The 18,860-nt window shown below is 36.3% G+C and overlaps 1 protein-coding gene across 2 annotated transcripts in view; it reads left to right on the top strand.

Moving 5' to 3' along the window:
• Nucleotides 1-18,860, top strand: part of RUNDC3B (RUN domain containing 3B) — a 50,485-nt gene that overhangs the window by 26,710 nt on the left and 4,915 nt on the right. For both annotated transcript variants that reach the window (XM_048306583.1, XM_048306593.1), the window contains exon 8: nucleotides 4,397-4,554. In XM_048306583.1, the coding sequence (XP_048162540.1) occupies nucleotides 4,397-4,554 (158 nt within the window). The remainder of the gene's footprint in view (nucleotides 1-4,396; nucleotides 4,555-18,860) is intronic.

The following is an 18,860-nucleotide window of genomic DNA, read 5'->3' as shown; positions in this document are numbered from 1 at the left end:
GTTTAACACTTAGTCTTACAACTAAACAAAAAGGATCAGCAAAGTAATCCATTTAGATGAAAGGCAAAACTATCTTCTCAGTGATACTGAGATGGGTTTTTAGAAAGTAGGTAGTTTTACAACTTGATTGAAGCAGAATGAGAAAGTGAAAAATGAAAGGGTGTGTTTGTGTTGGATTTTAATTTAGGTGACATACTGAATGTAACTATAGAAACCAAAGGTAGGTTTTCCATCTACCACCTAACATACCTTAGGTTAAAAGTGAAGTGAAATATATGTCCAAGCCTTCTAGTAATTTAGCATTTTCAAATAAAAGTGCTTGTCAGCTTTTCATAACAGCATTATTACATCTACAGTAATTACAATGCATATTAGCTACTGAGAGAGAGAAGGAAGACTGTTTGTAGACACCAAAGAAGTAGTGCACAGAGAAAGAAAGGCGGGGTCCGGAAAAACTGCAGAAAAAAAAGAAATACAACTGGTTAACTTTTTAAAAATAACTTCTATTAGTATTTTTTGTATTCTGTTTTCCTAGTGTAAGAATTTGATTTTGTGAAACTCTGAATAGAGTAAACCATATGAAAGGCTGGAACCACACAAGGGTGCTTGGAGGTGTAATTATTTCCCTGAATACAAAATAGGTAGAATCAAAATTGATTTATTTTAATGCACTTGAAAGAACATAGCTAAAGTTTTTCTAAGTAACAGTGAAAGAGTCAGATTTACTGTGGGATAATAGATATTTAATATATATTTCTATTGTTTTTTAAAAAATAATATGCATGCAATCACTGCTTTTCTAATTTGGGTCCCTTAGACTTCTTGTTTTTGAAATATGACCTGAACTGTTGCATCCAGGTTGCTGATACAATCTTCTCAACTAGTATGGTATCACTTTCCATATGGAAAGAACTTGCATTCCTGGGGCCCTCTCTGGTACAGAGGGCATTTTCCATGCTTTTATAAACCAAAATATGCTGTTGAAAAAGAAACTCTTCAAATACATAAATTAAAACCTGTCTCTTGAACCACCAGAAGGAATTCCCATCCTTGCCTGACAAAAACATAGGATCAATTTGAACTCATACCTTTCCCCACCATGAGGAAAGTGTTCTCAGTTCTGGAGAAGCATTAAAGAGAACAAAATAGGTGGATTTTATTTTTCTTGGTACATCCAAGTGGTTCATTTCCAAGGTTGCTCCATCAAAGTTGTGACATACATGTGTAGAAAAAATACTGCAACATGTAGCCCAAATCCGCTGTCAGAATCACTGGGAACCTTTATGTCTGTATAAGCACAAAGGTCATCAATGGTTGTAACAGTAAATGGTGATTTTGGTTTATTCTTGAGTCTAAGATCCAGAACCATTCCCATTCCTTGGAAGTTATTTCTGGTAACATTCTCTTAATGAATTGCTAACTCCTATAGGTAACTAATGTAGGGTGAATTTAAACCAGTTTTAGGATAAATCTTTGGAAATTTTGGTGCATTTAAGCAATTTTCAAAATGGTAGCTATTCTGACAGCTGTTGAGACTTTTCTAGTTGTCCTTCTTTGGAATGCCTACTTGCAATTGCAGCAGCAAAATAAATTTTTTTTTCCTACAGTCAGAAAATTTTCTGTTGTCTCATTTTCATTTGGCATGTGCCTGCCAAGTTTTTATATAATTCACTTCAACTATACTACATCTGTTCTATTACAACTTGAACAAATGACCAATAAGATGGACTATGTAATAGAAAGTGTTCCCAAGTGTTTCTCTCCCTTCCCTGTTTTCACAGCAGTAAGTTGCACCAACAACCGGGTTGCACTCAGTGCAGTAGGTACCAGTTAGTCAGGGACTTTTTGTTTGAACAAAGGAGCTTTCTGACATTCTGTGTGTTCGAAAACTGGATGTTTGTGACAAGAAGACCAAGTTGAAAATACTGTCTTTAGTAACTGATACAGTGGGTCTGATGGATCCTTCTTTTGCGCTATTGTCATTCATTTTACCCAAGCAGTGATAAATTGCTTTTGTGCTTCTCAAGTAAGTATGTGTGCTGCAGTCATTAATAGCACAGGTGAATGGTATTTACCAATGTGACAAGCAATTGGATTGCAGCTAAGATAAAGGTCTCTCTTTGGAGCCATTTGAATGGTAGGGTAGGGTCAGGTATTACTTCAGCAAGGTAAATCTTAGCATTGCTTTATTGGATCAGCTGCACTCTGCTGGTTTAGACCAAGACTCCTTGGTTATCCTACTATCCCATCTTGGGTACTTGACCAAAGTAGAAGTGGAGGGAAGAATAAACATGAAGCACATGATTATGCACCACCCTTCTTCTAATACACTCTTGGCCAATGTGTATCAGCTGGGGGACTGCCTGAAGCTGATAAGGTTTGTCTGTGTAGTAACCTGTGACAGATCTCTTCCAAATACTTGTCAAATATCCCCTTCATTCCATGTAAAATTTTACCATCCAAACAATTTTTTTTTTTTGGCAAAGCGTTCTGTGAATCTACCATCTGTTGTGTGAAAAAAACACCTCCTATTCTGTCTTTTGAATCTGGCTCCTATAAGCTTGATCTCATGGTGCCTAGCTCTTGTATTTTAAAAAGTTAGGAACAGTCTCTTCCTTTCTGCGCTCCCCAGGCCACTCTGGAAATATGATGAATTTGTCTTTTCCAACCTGTCCCTTGTCCAGACCAATGAGTCATACTTTACACATTTTTTATTTATGTGAAAGTTATCCCTTCCCTGTTCTGGAATGATTTAAACTGTTCACATTTGTACAGTAAACTCCTGAATTATTTGTGTACTGTTTATACTGGAATTTTACATGCTTTTACTGGTGGGATGTACATCTCTGTGTCACTATAGATAGAGGTATTTACTGTACATAGGGATTATGTTTCTGATACTGGTACTTCAGGTCTAAAATGTTTCTGTAAAATTTGATTTTTCTTGGTTTGGAGTTTTTTATGTTTTTGAGAGGCAGGAAATTTGTTATGTTGTAACACATCATTTCAAAGTGCTACTTAGAACTCCAAGGAATATCTTAGGAGTCAAGATAACAGTAATATTTGGTGAGGCAGAACTAGGCATACTGAAAAGCTCTCAAGATTCCTTGGAACTGGTACTGAGACTAAAAAGTCCTTGTCAAATATAAATATATCCAGTGGCTAGAACTATATTTAACTATAGGATCACAGAATAGTTGTGGTCAGACAGCACCTCTGGAGATGGTCTTGTCCAACTCCCCTGCTCAGAAAAAGGTAGACTAGAGCAGGTTACTCAAGGCCTTTTTCAGTCAGGCTGTGAATATCTTGGGGATGCACATTCCCCAGCCTGTCTGGACAACCCATTCCAGTGTTCATTTAATGAGGAAAAAAGAAAAGAGGAAAGAAAAGTTTTCCTATAATAGTTTCCTGTATGCTCATATTTCAGGTTGTGCCCATTGCCTCTTTTCACTGGCTATCACTCAGAAGAGTCTCATTCCATCATGCATACAGCCTCCCATTAAGTACTGATGCACATTGATATGATTCTTTTTCCATACCCTCTTCCCTTCTCTTCAGCTCTGACCTGAGCAATCCCAGCTCCTTTTGTTTCCTCTCATATGAGAGATGCTTCAAACCCTTAACAGTCTTTGTGGTGATGAATTACAGTAGTAGCACTTTGCTACCAGCTAATGTGAACCTGTTTTCTTGATTCAACAGGAGTTGAGAACAGACACACCCATTCTGTGTCTATTAAATCTACCTTGTTTTTAATATCTTTTTAAAAACGTCGGCACCTATGAAACAGTTGCTCATTTTTCCACGGGTTTCAAGGAGTGTGCACAATTTTATGTAGTGTAGACTTCTTGTATCTAGTTTTAACTGACAATTTCCAAGAAGTTACTAACATCTGACATGCTGAAACCTTCTTTGTCATTTTAATGTGTGATTCAAAAGTTCAAAGAAACTTTAAAATAACATTGGATATTTTATTCATAATTCTGGATCCCTTTCATTAATTATAAAGATCCATGTAGATATATTCTACTCTTATCCTTGTGTATTATCTAACATCCTGCACCTGTTCAGTTGTAGAATTCTGATCTTTTTCTTGTACTCGTGACAGTTGTTTTTGAAAGATGATTTAGTGTTTCATGCTGGTGGCTCTCCTGTCTCATTTTTTCATCCATTTTTCTATTCCTCTGCAAGAATATAAATAAATATATGATTTTCCTGTTACCTATTAGGAAATCTCTAAACACGATTTACTTGTATGTTAAAAAAATAAATAATTAAAAAAACCTACAACAACCCCAAAAAATTGCATACATCATAAACCAGAAAATATGAACATACATAATCGAAAATGGTTTTGATAAAGTGTTCTTTAAAGTTTTCTAACAACTTACATTTTCAGGGTTATCTTGAAGAATTGGTACGACTCAGAGAAAACCAGCTGTCTGAATCTGTCTCACAGAACAAATTGCTCTTACAAAGAATTGAAGATATGGATCTAGCCCATAAAATGGAGAAGGAGCAGCTGGAATATATCATTGTGGAACTGCAAGACCAGTTGTAAGTTAGCATAATGGAGAAGCATTGCTAGAGCAGTATTACTTAAATTTTTAACTTATTTAACTATACAACATGTAGAGTTTCTGATCCTATGGAAATAAGTCAACTTCTTAAAGAAATTGATGTGTTCTAGTGCTTTTTTTTTTTTTCCTGACAAGTCTTAGATTTGGGAATGGCTCCCTGGAAACTGCAGTAGTGTAAAACAGAATAATTCTGAGATTAAATATTTAAATTTTTTTTAGATATGAAATAGCTTACAGTAAACTTGCTTAAATTTTTAATACATTTTTATAAAATGTTCTTTATATTTTATTACTTCCAGTTTTAATGCTACCCGTAAAAGTATTGAAAACAGCTTCCTTTTGAAGACTATTTTTTAAAAGTTAGGCAAGAGGGGATAAAAAATATTTTTCTTTGGCTAGATTCTAATTTATTAGTGACGACTCAGACACAATAATTCATCTGGTAGTCCTAAAACTGTTCAAACTGGCAAAACATTTTGCTATCACCCTTTCTTCAGTGCAAGGCAAAATGCTAAAACAGTAGAAAGCTTATTTTTTGTTAATAGCACATGTGATTTCTAATATGATAAATATTTTAGTATCTTACGATCATTATACAGTTTATTCTCTCAGCCCTGACTGTTGGATATGGAGATACTCTCCTGTTGCAGAGACATTGCCACCTTGGATGGGGCTCGAGCAACCTGGTCTAGTGGAAGGTGTTCCTGCCCATGGCAGGGGAGTTGCAAGTGAATGACCTTGAAGGTCCCTCCCAACCCAAGCCATTCAATGATTCTGTGTTTGAAGACCCAGGCAGATGGAGGAGTCGCTGGTAATAGGTTGCCATGAAGCTGCCATAGGGTGCACCTGCAGCAGTTGAATGTTCTGTTCATAACAAATAAAAGACAAGTTATTTTGCCTTAAATCTGGATTAATTTGTAAATATCTGAGTCCTAGAGTAACATGGCAGCCGTCTGAGATCTTGGAAACAATCTGTGATAAAGAGAATGTATAAAGACACCATCCAAAAGGGTCTTTCCTGTGAAGTAAAGTACTTCTAGCTTGTAAGCAAAGCAGCATTTTTTTTCTGCTTCTCTCTTTCTCTCGTGATGGATCATTTTATTGCCAGTGCTTGAAATGGATTTTTTGAAAATGTCCATGAATACAGAATTGGCATTTTATTTAGGCCAAATTCAGAGTTGAGGAAGAAAAAAAGATGATTTTCCAAGTTTCTTTTTTTTCCTTCTGATTGACTGCAAGTTTTTGAGAGATACCTATTCTTGACTTCTCTGAATTTACTGATATGCCTAATGATTCATGTTATACTGCTTTGGCATCCCTGGTTATTTGGGGGAGGTGGGGGAAGGTGTGAACTCATTTAAACTTACTCTGATACTGGAAATTTTGAATGTTCATACCTGCTGTTTAATTTTACCTGAGATATATGCAGTCAGACTGCTCTGAAAATCTCAGTCTTTCAGGTTTGATTTTGTTTGATTTTTTGTTTATGTAAAGGCTCAAACTGTGGAATAACTTCTGTTGTATCTTGACAGTATGTTCTTGTATATCTGTTTGTAAGACACTGCAGTCAGGAGTCTGAACTACACTAGCTATTTGGAGAGGTATAATTTTAAATTTTTATTGCTGTGAGTGTAGTGTGCCTGTCAGGTGTGGGAGGGGAAGAAATATTCCTAGCAGGTTTCTAATGGTCAACACCAGGCATAATTAATTTAATCATATTTGGTATTTGTGTTGGGTTTTTTTATTCCATCCAAGGGTGGTCTGGCAGCAGAATGTGTTGTATCAGTAATGTTGTGTCTGTAATGAGGCATGAGTTTTGGCCAATTGCTTTTTATGGTCCAGCCATTTTAGAACGATGTTGAAGTAATACCGAAACTCAGTGTTTTGCTCCCCTACTATTACTAGCATTTTGAAGCAGTGAAGTATGCTGTAATCTGTTGGAGTTCTTCATCAGCAGATAAGAGCAAATTTGGGACTGTAATTCTGTCCAAGGCTTACTGCATTGCTGTTTATAAAACTCTTCAAGGTCCGGTTTAGGATTGTTTGCTCTGTAATTGGAACTATTATAAATAAATATTCTATGCTTTCTTTTTAATGATGCTCTTCTATTCTACTGGCTGCTGTTTTAGGTAGCAAGGCCTATGGCTTCAAACTTTTGTTGAGTAAGGTTTTGTTGAGGTTTCCAAAAGGGTATTTCACAGGCATACAAAGCAAAATGTTTTATGCATATTGTCAGTGGACTTGTCAGAATCTGAGTCTGTATCTATTTCTGCCCTCCACCCAAAAAAAGAAGCGTGAGGTAAGGAATAGGGATCTGACTTCCTTGATGGTATAGGCTGTTACTGTTGCTAACGTGGAAACCAGTTAACACAGGATCGACAGACAGATCAGCAAGACCTTCAGGTTAAAAATTAGATCTGCTACAGAGAATCTTTTCTGTGTGCAGGTTTACTAAGGGGGTTTGCTGTAAAGCATGAAATAAATATGGGGATAGGAGGTCAGAGAAATTTGGAAGGAATTTTTCTTTTACAGCTGCTATGCTTCATGTTCTGCAATGTTCAGTATTCTTAACTTTGTCTCACACACTTGAATATTCAAACTACAATGAACAACATAGTTTCCAATTTAGTTAAAAGCCATTTTACAGATCTTATGAATACCAATATCTGGAAAATGTTGAAGCTGAAAATTTATCAATTACTCACAAAAGAGTAACATTTCTTTGTGTCGCTCAGCTTAGTTGAATTTCTTAGCAATATGCCCACCCATCTGGGGATTGGACCTCTGATTTTGTTGGCAGGTGTCTGATGGCAAATCAAGTTATAAAAGGGAATCTGCAATAGACAACCTGATCATCAGCTCAACACATTTAAGCTAATGCATGGCTTATCAGGAAGAGGTTCAGACTGGACATTGGGAAACAGCGTTTTACCCAGGGGGAGATCAAACACTGGAACAGGCTTCCTGGAGAGGTGGTCGGTGCCCCCAGCCCATCAGTGTTCAGGAGGCATTTCAGTTGTGTGAATTGTAATAATGATGAGCTACTCAGGGCCTTCATTTGCCTTCTTCAGATGTCATCACTGTAGTGTGTTTTTTCCTAGGTGGTGTTGTAGTTGAACACTACAGAACAGTGCTTTTGGCTCCACTCTTCTATAAGAATAGTGTATTTTTAGTGAGGGTGAGGCAGTTCTAAAGGTCTTAAAGTGCTTAAAATTAACAGCTCACAGGAGGACAGCCAAGAGAAGCCTGTGATCCGTGGCATGGAAAAAAAAAAGAAGAAAACAGTTTGAATTCTGTAACATTCAAATTACAGAATTGTAATTTGATGGTAGAGGGATCCCAAATCATCAAGGAACTGCATCCTGGAGTATTCAAAATGTACAAAGGCAGACATTACTTCCTCCTCTATGTTTGTGCAAAGAAATGTTGAATGTTTCTTGAAGCAAGGAGACATTTTATTGTGCACCCCATCGATAAAAAATTTTTAGCATCCCCCCCCAGTGTAGACATATTTATTTATAAGTTGTGCTAATGTATTATTTGTGTTCTTAAACATACAAAAATAGAAATTGAAAAGTGTAAGATAAAAATGAAATAAACAAAATGTTATATTTAAAAAATTTTATTAACAGTACAAAAAGGGCTTTTGCCAGTACCCCAAAGGATTATCTTGTGCATCTCACTTTGGAGACCACTGCCTTGAAGGACTAGTTAACTCAGTCAAAGATGTGACTGAGCAAAATCTGGAACCATTGGTCCGCAATATCCTTGCATTAAAACTCTTTAGGTCAGCTTAAACAGGCTTTTTTCCCTGATTTTTAGTCTTTCTTTTGACTAACCCACTACCTGTGTTATGAAAAGCTCTGCTGATATTTGTTACTTTAAAGTTCAGATTCTGCATCTGAAATTGATATTTATATAGGTATATATGTATTGATGTATGATTACAAGAGAGATTCCATCAATTTCCTGAATGACTCATCTCCTGCATATTGACTCACTGATGTTATAAAAGCTGATCACTTTAACCCAGAACATCTTTTTAAACAAAGTGAAAAGGAAAGCATTGTATGCAAAGCAGAAAAACTCACAAAATGCTTTAAAATTTTTTTCTTCTTCTGTGTGTTTTGCTGAAATGAAAACAGTGATTTGTGTAATGCTTACCAACACAGGTTTCCTCCTAAAGAATTTCTTCAGGTTTTCAGGCTGGTGTGCCTGGTGTAAGATGGTACAGCCGCTTTGTCCCAACTGATGTAATTTTTTTTTTTCAATTTATCACGTGTGTGAAATTTACTTTGTAAATTCAATGACTGTGCTATATTTTATACCACCCTGTTTTTTATCTTTCTCTACTGTTTCTTCCTATATACCCATCTTGATCTGGAGAGAAAGAAGGAAAGTTATGGGGGGAAAAAAAGTCAGTCTTCCATGTCTGGAATTCTGTCACTGATTAAGGCACCCATAGGTGTGAGGTACACTCGCATCTTATATTGAATTAAGCTTGACTGTGTAACTAAAAATTTTTTGTGTGCGTTGTCAGTTCTTAAAGATAGGTTTAACTTGTCTGGCTGTTACTTCAGAATGAGCCTTTTCAAGGTTCAAACTGTGCTTGTACTCCATTCTTAATGTCTTAATATAGCTTAACATTTTAATATTAATAATTCTTAATATTTTAATATTCAGCAATACTGCAATTTCTATCTGGATAATACAAATGTCTTTGTAAAGACAGGAAATGACAGTGTACCTGCCATCCTGAGAAGCTGGGGTTTTTTCAGTGATACTCTTTAATTGCAGTCAGTGTGCTATGTATGTCTGCACAGCCTGTCACACTTCCCTCTTTTCCAGGCACTGACTGCTGGAGTACTCTGTTCACATACCTTTTTTCCCTATGTTAGCACTGTGTGGAGCTCAGGGTAATGCTCCTTGCCTCTCAGAAAGGTTCATCAGCTCATTCTCTGCAGCACAGTAGTTCTGTGAGCAGCATGCAGAGTAAATTCATACATGTTTAACTCAAGCCAAAATTGGCTTCTCTGTTTCAAACACACCATGTCCTACCGATCTACTATGGATTATGTAAAGGGAGATGTACCATATTCTCTGTAGCAAAGAGGATTTCTTTTCAATGAATAATCATGCCCCATTTGGTTAAAAAACTTGCTTATGAAAATAGTATCTCTGCTTGCCCTCACTTTGTCAAGATGCCATTTGTAAACTCTCTGAAGTCTGCAGAGTGCTGCCTCAAGTACTCGGCCTGCGAGCAGGCAGGGCAGGGTCAGAGAGGAAGACACAAAGCTGTAGAGGATGTAGGCTAGGGCTGGGCTGTCAGGGACAAAGCAGAGAAAAGCTTCTCCAAGGAAACGGAAGCAGAAAGGTCTGAGCAAAGGCTTTGAAATTTAGCTTGTGTTTTGTGTCTCCTTGTGAGTAAAACTTTAATGTGGGTTGTCTGGTTTTGTAATCCTAGCTCAAAACCTAAATCATCTGGAGAAATAGGAAAGCTGGATCAATTTTTTAGCCCTCTTGCCCTCATTTCAGATTGTCCTCTATTAAGACTTTCCCTTTTTTTAAAGGAACTGAATTCCTCAACTGCTTAAGTACAGTAAATCCAATTTGTTGCAGCTTCTTTATTTCCTCACTGAAAGGAAGTTGAAGATTAAATTTTAATCTTTGATCTTGGCAAATTTCTTCCCTAGAATGTGAAAACTGAGAATGCTAATCCTTCTTTCCATTTAAAGCTTTCATGGATCCTGCTATCAAGCCCTAATTCACATTAGCCATGCTTTTATTTGTAATGCTTCCTGTCTATCCTCTGCTTCTCCCTCAGTTTGAGCAGCAGTTTGAAATCCTTAGTATTGCAGTCTGGTTGATTTTCAGGTCCTTCTTTTTTCAGCTTGTCTGGTTTTGGGGTTTTTTTGTTTTGTTTTTTTGTTTGTTTGTTTGTTTGTCTGTTTTTTTACAGCAAAGAAAAAATATTACATATTCTGAGAGAAGTTAAAACTTTCATTTAGGCAGTATTTTGAATTTTGTCTTTGTATAATTTTTTCTTTTGAAGTTTGCTGCAGTATTGTAATCCCATTCTGTTTTACAAGGGTGTGAGTTGACAGCAAGAAGGGAAGTTCTGGTTTTAGTGAGGTGGAAACCCGAGAAGACATGGGTGTTTCCTTTTCTGCAAATATAACTGGGAAGAGTTCAGCTGGGCGTAGGACATAGACAGAGAGACTCCTGCAATTCAGAGTGGAACATACAGGGCAAGGTACAGAACTATGTAGAATTAAACAATTTGCAATCAAGCCTCCAATATGATGATTCTATTCTTAGAATTCACATGGGTTTATTGTGCAAGAGGAAGCCAAAAGTTTCTGGGTTGATAGCAGCCTGAAGGAAAAACCTTACGTACAAGGTGCAGTAAATAGGGAGGCATTTCTTTTTAAACCCTCATATTTTATTATCTCATTCAGAACTGTTAAAAAAGGTGGTTAAAAGGTTTATTTAAAATAAACTTTAACATTCTAAAGAAGTTTAAAGCTTTTGAAGCTATTGGTGTCTTCAAGGATGTGTTGGAATATTTACAGCAAAATGTTTTCTAACTCCAAAATGAAAAATACTCATTTTTGCAAGGAGTCTGCCTTCTGCTGCCTTCTCCCCTGCACACCCCTTAGTGGGTTAGAGACCCATAGGGACTTTCCTTTCACCGTTTTGCATACTTAATGACCTTAGCATGGCAGTGTGTCCCCTTCCAGGAGTCTCTAACGTGTAATACTAAAATCTGTTTTTATAGTGGCATCTTTCTTCTCTTCTCCCATAACTTTGATTCTGTGGATAAAGGCATCACATAGAAGTACAAGAAAGCTTTAAATAAGTTACCTGGATGTTAGCACTTCATGCATTCCAAATTCCAGAATATGTATCCAATGCAGGATTGTAAGATTGGTAACAGGGGAACCTGTTAATAATAATAATGACAAGTATTGAGCCTCTGGAGGCCTCAGGGCAGTGCAGTTGCAAATGATGTGCATTCACAGTAGGAAAGCATATTGTGTGCATTATGAGTTTCTTCCTTTGTTAATATACCTGAACTTACCTGAACTGTGGCAGAAAAAGAATACTTGCTTTGGCATAGTAATACAGCAAACATCAGTGTTTTCCTCTTCTAATTCCACAAAGAGAATCATGTCTGGAACCTCAGGTGAACCTGAGGCTTTGTTTTCATAAAAGAGTTTGAATAACTTGATGCTGCAAATGGAAGGATTAGAAAAAAATAGGTAAAAAATATGGTAAGTCAATCATGGTGCATAATCATTAACTGCTGGATTGCGATCATAGAGCCTGAATTTGATCTCTTTGTGCTTTATCTGTTTAGATAAATAACCTTGCATTACCATTTGCTTCTGAGAGTCACAGGGTTTTGTGCTTCATTTCTTAAATTTACTCAACCATTTTGCAGTTTTTTCTCCTGTTTTTACTGAATTCAAAGGAATCATGTTAAAATGGCAAAAAAATTATTGAGAAGACCAGTGGTTTTAGAGAAATTTTCCTGACCTGTTAAGAAGGAAGATCTTGATTTATTTTTTTTCTGACACCCTTGTAGAAATGTTTTTTTTAAAGGGCTTCAGCTATAAATGGATATTTTGTATTTACATCACTGACAAAGGGAAAAAAAATCCTTAAATGACAAGCTGAGTTTGCGAGAATATTTACAGACGGCAAATTAGACAATCTGTCAAAAAAAAAGCATATTTGCTAAGAATCCTCCATTTCTCAGCTGATCCGATAGTTGAAGAGCTGACTTTAAATCTGCTCTTTACTTTTTCAGTAGTTTGGTTGCTGATCAGGATCAGCATTCTTGTTTTCTGTCAAGACCTACTACCTGGGAAAACTGGTTGTGTTGTGCCTGTCATCCTCCTCCAGAGAATCAAGTTATTTGTGCAAGGACACGAAGAGTGTCAATCACATGCTGCAGTGCTATTTTAATGAGCATATGCAAAGTCAACATATTATGGTATTCCTTTTGGATGTCTGTGTTCTGAAACAAAGTCTTCACTGCAGTTAGACTAGAACTCAGGAGTCCAGCTGCCAGTATTTCTGACAGTATAAACTTCCTCAAGTTATCCAAAGGTCAAGAATATAAAAGGCTGTGTAAAATTGATAACTAATTTTGTTACTGGAGGATATAGTTCAAGATCTCTCTAAGAGACAATAAAGGAGGATTAAAAAATGCTGAAGAAGCTTCAAGGGTGTCTGTTCTGTGGCATAAGTAGTGCCATTGCTGTGATACACAAAAGATCTGTTGGTCAGTCAGAATAAGAAAATGTGTTGCGGTAGGACATTCCTGCTTTTTTTTCACTGCAGCAACTGCCTTTAGAAAACCTGCTGGGATCTAACTGCTCTGGGATCTATCTAGGTTGGGGAATAGTGTATCACTGCACAGGGCACAAATCTGACAGAGATCATATATTGCAGCATCAAACTCTACTGGTAAGTAACTCATTTTCATACCTGCTGATCTAATTTCTCAAAGTCCAATGACATACCAGTCCAGACAGCTCACTGCTGTGCTACAGTACTGACAGCTTGGGAGTTCCCTTTTTATTTTGGAGTTGCTTTTACAGATTTTAGTTATATTCATGTATGCTGTCAATTTAAGTTTGCATTCCATATTTCCTGTCCTAAATAAGGGGTTTTGAAGCTTGTTCTTATTCAAATGTTTTATTTTTTTTAAGCTTTTATTTTCACTTTTACTTTTCACTACTCAGGTAGTTCTTGAACTGGAACACTCATCTGATGTAATTCCCTTTCTTAGGGAATTAGTCTGTTTGGTTTATTTCCTGTCTTCATCTGCTGGTAGGAGGGCAAATTGCCAACTGGACTGGCATTTTCTGGATTTGGAGAAATTAAACCTGCAGGTAAGAAATTACTGGTTTTTCATAGGTATAATTGGAAACAGAACTGAGTTTTGTTTTATTAAACAAAAAAAATCTGTAAATGGAACTTTTGGAATAAGCTTCCAATGAATCTGGATTTGATCTGGGGGAAATTGGAAATCCAGTATAGCTGAAATGAGACCAGAAATTTTATGTGGTTACCCAGGAAAGGTTTTTCTATATTTGCTTGGACTAAACTTGAGATTAAATTCTATTTACTTATTAATTTTTAAATTCACAGAGGCTGCAGTTACAGTATAGTAAGTGACCAAATATAATCACTGTTTCATGTAATTTCTGTTCTGCATGCAGGAACCCCACATACAGGTTGTCTTTTGTCCCTGTCTCTCACTATTAAGTCAGGTCACACTTGCAAGATGCAGAAGTCTTAGATGTATTAATTCGAAGCAGTCATTTCTTAATCTTTTGAGAGGCAGCTGAGCTGCCAAAAGCAGTGCTAGTGTAAACAGAAGTGTTTGTGGGGTTATCTTAGGAATTAAATTTTAAAACCATAAACAAACAAAAACAGACAAAACAAAAAAGCTTTGCAAAAAAAAATTTTAAATAGCTAACTTTGATGCTTCATTTTCCCAGTGCCCCCTAACATGATTGTACCAGAACTGAAAGGCAGCAGGGATGGAAATGGGCAGTAACTTGTCAATTGTATTTTATTTTTGTGTGTGTACTGTACAAAAATATATCCTGCATGTGGTTAATATTCTCAAAACAATAAATCATTAAATAAACAGCTCAAAATACTAAAAGTTGAGGAAATGTGCAAGTAAATATTCTGAAGGGTACCTGAGAAACACAGGGTCAGTGAACAGTAGAGGAGAAGGATGTTTATTGGAAGACTTCACTAATCTCACATTTCCCAGCTTCTTAAATACACAATTAAGGAACTGAGAGTCAAAAGCATGCAGAGATACTTCTGGGAATAGCTATGTAAACCTGATGAATACTTTGGCTGCTTCTGTTATTCGTGAATAAAAGTAAGTAAATTTACAGGCCTGGAGGGAGCATATGTATCTGCAGACACTTATTTCCAATTTGGGAGTATGTTGGTATTGATTAGTTAATGACTCATCAGTAATCTTTTGTAATAGGCTGGAATTCATTAACAGGATGTTTTTAACTGAACAGGTTTTTTTGGTTTTGAAGAGGAGCCTAATTTTAGTAGTAGTTCCTGGTATAGAGAACAAAAAATATAAACGTAAGGGATATATTTGTTCGTTTCTAAAAATGTATTTTAGTATTAAGATTTAGATACATTAAAAATGTATTTTAGTATTAAGATGAGAACATCTTAATACTAAAAAATAAATTTGCCAAACAAATTATTGCAGTAGTATTTTCAATTTGTGTGGAGTTTTTATTTTTTTTCAGATATTAAAAATATCCCACCACAATTTAAGTGTCATAAATAGGGTATCCTGGGACAACATGGCAAGACTGTGTATGTTACACTACCCTTATATGTATGCATTATGGAAAAACCTATGCTGTGAAGTAGTACAAGGGATGTTTGGTTATTTTAAAAGAAATGCCCTGGTTTCAGCTGGGATAATTTCCTTCCTAATAGCTGGTACAGTGCTGTTTTTTGGAGTCTGTTTGAAAATAGTGTTGGTAATAGACTGATGTTTTGCTTGTTGTTGAGTGTTCTTTCTCTACCTATCTATTCATAATTTCTTTATTTTTATAATGCTTGCAGAACTTGAAACCCTATATGAAGTTATTTTACAGAAGTGTTGGTTGGGGTAAGGACTGCTAAGGGTACAACTGTTTCCTTTCTGCAGGTTATAAAACAGCTACTGCTACTTTTCGCCAGCATGATTATAAAGAGATGGAAATAATTGTAGACACAGAAGGTACCAGTTAGTTGGATGAGAGAGGGGAAGTTCACTGACTCTCAGAAAATCAAGAATTTTTTCATACCTAGATTAGAGAATGTACCATAAATGGACTTAACCCTCTTACATATTCTTCCTACACTGCACAAAACCTTCTGCACTCTGCAGTCCCACTGTGTTAATCCAGGATACCCTATTCAGCCGTATCTCACACACTGCTGGTCTTTCATCAAAAAAGTCATACAATCTCTTACTAAGATCCACTGTATTCACCATGTACCAACTGCCTTCCTGAGATTATTACTTTTAGCCACTGTTTTTATGTTCTTTTCCAGACTGATGAAAAATTAACAGGAGTTAACAGCTTGGTGTATATGCTTGTTTTCACTCAGATTTAATAGTATTTCCTTGGTTTTTAGCTTCTCTTTAGTAAATCCTGTTGTCTCTCTTAGCCTCTTTTCTTTTTGGAGTGTCCCTGCTTTTACTCCTATATTAAACAGCTTAACATACTGTCCACATACTTACCTTGCATCATCCTTAAATCCTTACATATACAAAACCAATAGAACCATATTTCATTGAACTTTATTTAAAAGTAGAACTACATACTCATTGCACTCCTGGTGATGAGGAAAAGTCCTGCTTCAAACCCTGCAGCATCTCTGCCCAGAGCTGGCCAGCACTGGTTACACTGTTTGCATTCTGGGGAACGGTGCACTGGTGTAGAAATTCAATATGCCTTAGATAAAATAGGTTGTTGTCCTTTGAGAGCTTTTAACCTCTAGAAAGTGTTTCTCTTCTCTGAACAAGAACAGGACAGCAATAGATAGTGTTGCACAGCTTTTTTTCACATTGAGTTTTGAAATTTGTATTTGCTTTTTTCCTTAAAACTTGATCATGTTTTCTTCCTTTTAAACTTTTTCTACAGTAAATGCTTTTGTATCCACCTCTTTTGCTGTTTTTGAATATTTGTAGCAGGATCATCTTGGTGATTAAGAGTGTTAGGATTCTGTATGCTGGGTAGACATGGCGTTTAGGGACGTGGTTTAGTGGTGGACTTGGCAGTGGCAGGTTTATGGTTGGACTCAATGATCTTAAAGGTCTCTTCCAACCTAAATGCTTTCATGTTTCTGTGCAGTTTAATACTTCGACTCTTCCAATAAGTCTGGTTAAACAAAGGTAGTAGCAGTTTTTGTGTATCAAGAGAATTGCTCTCTGGAGGTAATGCCTTTATAATGACTCTCTGCTGCAGTGGAATCTTACGACACTTGGAAAAATGTCTGCAGAAGAGGAAAGAGCTAAATAATCTACAAAGCTGATAAAATAGGTGGTAACTAATAGCATCGGGTGTAAATATTTTGTCTAACTTTCTATCGTCTATACTACTGGTTTATATATATTTGATACAGTGCTTGGACTGACTTTATAGTTTCAAATCTATTTTTACATATTTTTAAAGATTCAAAATAAAAATTTTAAGGGGAGAATAGTTAGTTCTGTATCCTACTTGATGCCTGGTTTTCTTCCTGAGCATGCTGGAGTGGTTTAAAAAGTGATCTACCAAAACTATCTTTAAATGTTATGTTAAAATCCCTGGAGAAGTTTGGTGAGGCTTTGCTTCAGAATTTCTTTGTTCACACAGAAAGGGTGAAATTTCAGGTTAATATGGTATAAAGATTTGTGGAATATAGAAATATTAGATATATTTAATATAGAAACCAATGTCAAATGCAAAAATGCCACTATTAGTAACTTGTCTGTAGATGTGTGTCTGTGATAGCCTACAGGGGTTGTCCAAATGGAAATTTGCATATACGTGCTACCTGTGTGGATTTGCATTTAGGCACTGTGGGCATAGTTGTTCATATAAACTGTGTCCTATTATGAAACTTCTGTGAAAACATTCAAGATGTCCTTCTGAATGAGGAGGTGATGTAATGTACCTGGCAAACCTTGTAAGAACTTGCTATCTCACTGTTTCAGTTTCCTCAAATCAACAAACCTGTAACAGCCCTGTGTAATGCTCAGTGTTCCTCATGGGATTAAGGTTATTACATGGGGAAGTGAATACCATACAAGATATTTGGAATTATTGAGAGCTTTGAGTTACCAAAGTGGTTATTCCTGTAGATCTCTTAGAGAGGAGAGTGAGGGGGTGGATTCCTGGGTAGAAAAGTTGATTGTTTACTTGTATGAATGCTGAGGGAATTAGTAATCTTGAGAGAAGTTTCTTGAAACTAGTTTTAATCACGGTGGTGCTTCATCCCCTTCTTGTACAGTAAAACTCTGAATCTCCTCTGTCAACCTCAGCTGCTAAAAATTCCTTACTGAGCTTACTACTGTCCTACTTTGTTTTGTGGGAAATTTTGGCTCTTTGGGCACTGTTATGTGCCCTTACAGAGGTTCCTGTCTAAGCAGTTCAGATACCACCAGAATAAAAACTGCATTGTAAAAATAGACCTGTTGACAATGTTACTGGAAAATTCATGTAAATGTATGTGTGCCATGAATAGTTATTGAATTTGCTGTGCAGTTTGGCATTTTGGATAGCAATATGGCATTTGGCTTTGAACTTCTGAGTACATTTGGTATGGAGATGAGTAAATTAGCTTTTGCTTCAGGCCAGAGATAGTCAAACTCATTGTAGAGCAACATTTTACTACTGTCTAGTACTTTGTGGATTGGAGAACTTAGAAAACTCAATTAAAAAATGATAATACTTTTATTTCTAGTTATTCTACAGCAGTATAAGGGCAAATCAAAGGTTGCCTTGTACTATTGGAAAAAGGCTGGTCCTGTATTGGAGCCTAAAGAACTATGTACTTTCCTTATTTCTGTATGACTTTTGGTGATTTCCAGTACTGGCGTATTAGGTTCCTAATTTCCAGAATTTTAGAGAACTGGTTTGCTTCATTGGGAATACAAGGCAAAACTAATTTGAGCATTTAAGATACTCAGTTTACAGTTTTTCTATCAGTTATAGACATAAGTTACTAGAAACTGTAAGGTGATAGAAAACAGAATAACTATGTGTTACATTTTGCCTGAAAGCATACAGTGGAATTAACATGTCTGGTTTTTAGTTCATTCTGCAAAAGTATTGAAGGGGGAATGAGAGGGTGCTCAAAAAATTTTTTTTTGCAAAAAAATTGGTGGTGAGGGAAGCATATCACATTCCCATAGTGGGCTTGCAAAATACTGGGTTGTTAATTACCATTATGCTGGCAGATAGAACCTTTTAAATGCAGTTGCTCTTCTTTATTGCTTTTGTAGAAGGATTCAAATTTTAACTTTTTTTTGGTTCATAAATATGCCTCAATGCATTTCTAAGTTGCTTCCCCTAGGAAAAATGAACAGTTTAGGATGCTTTGTGGAAATTGCAGTCTGTTGGCCACTTGAAGAGGAACATCTGGATGGTCACTAGTGGTGTTCCCCTAGGCTCAGTTTTGGAGTCAGACCTGTTTAACATCTTTATTGATGATCTGGACATAGAAATTGAGATCACCCTCAGT

Source organism: Corvus hawaiiensis, chromosome 1 (assembly GCF_020740725.1).
Source record: "Corvus hawaiiensis isolate bCorHaw1 chromosome 1, bCorHaw1.pri.cur, whole genome shotgun sequence".
Lineage (NCBI taxonomy): Eukaryota > Metazoa > Chordata > Aves > Passeriformes > Corvidae > Corvus > Corvus hawaiiensis.
Note: the sequence above shows the minus strand (reverse complement) of the source record. Positions and strands in the feature narration are given on the sequence as shown.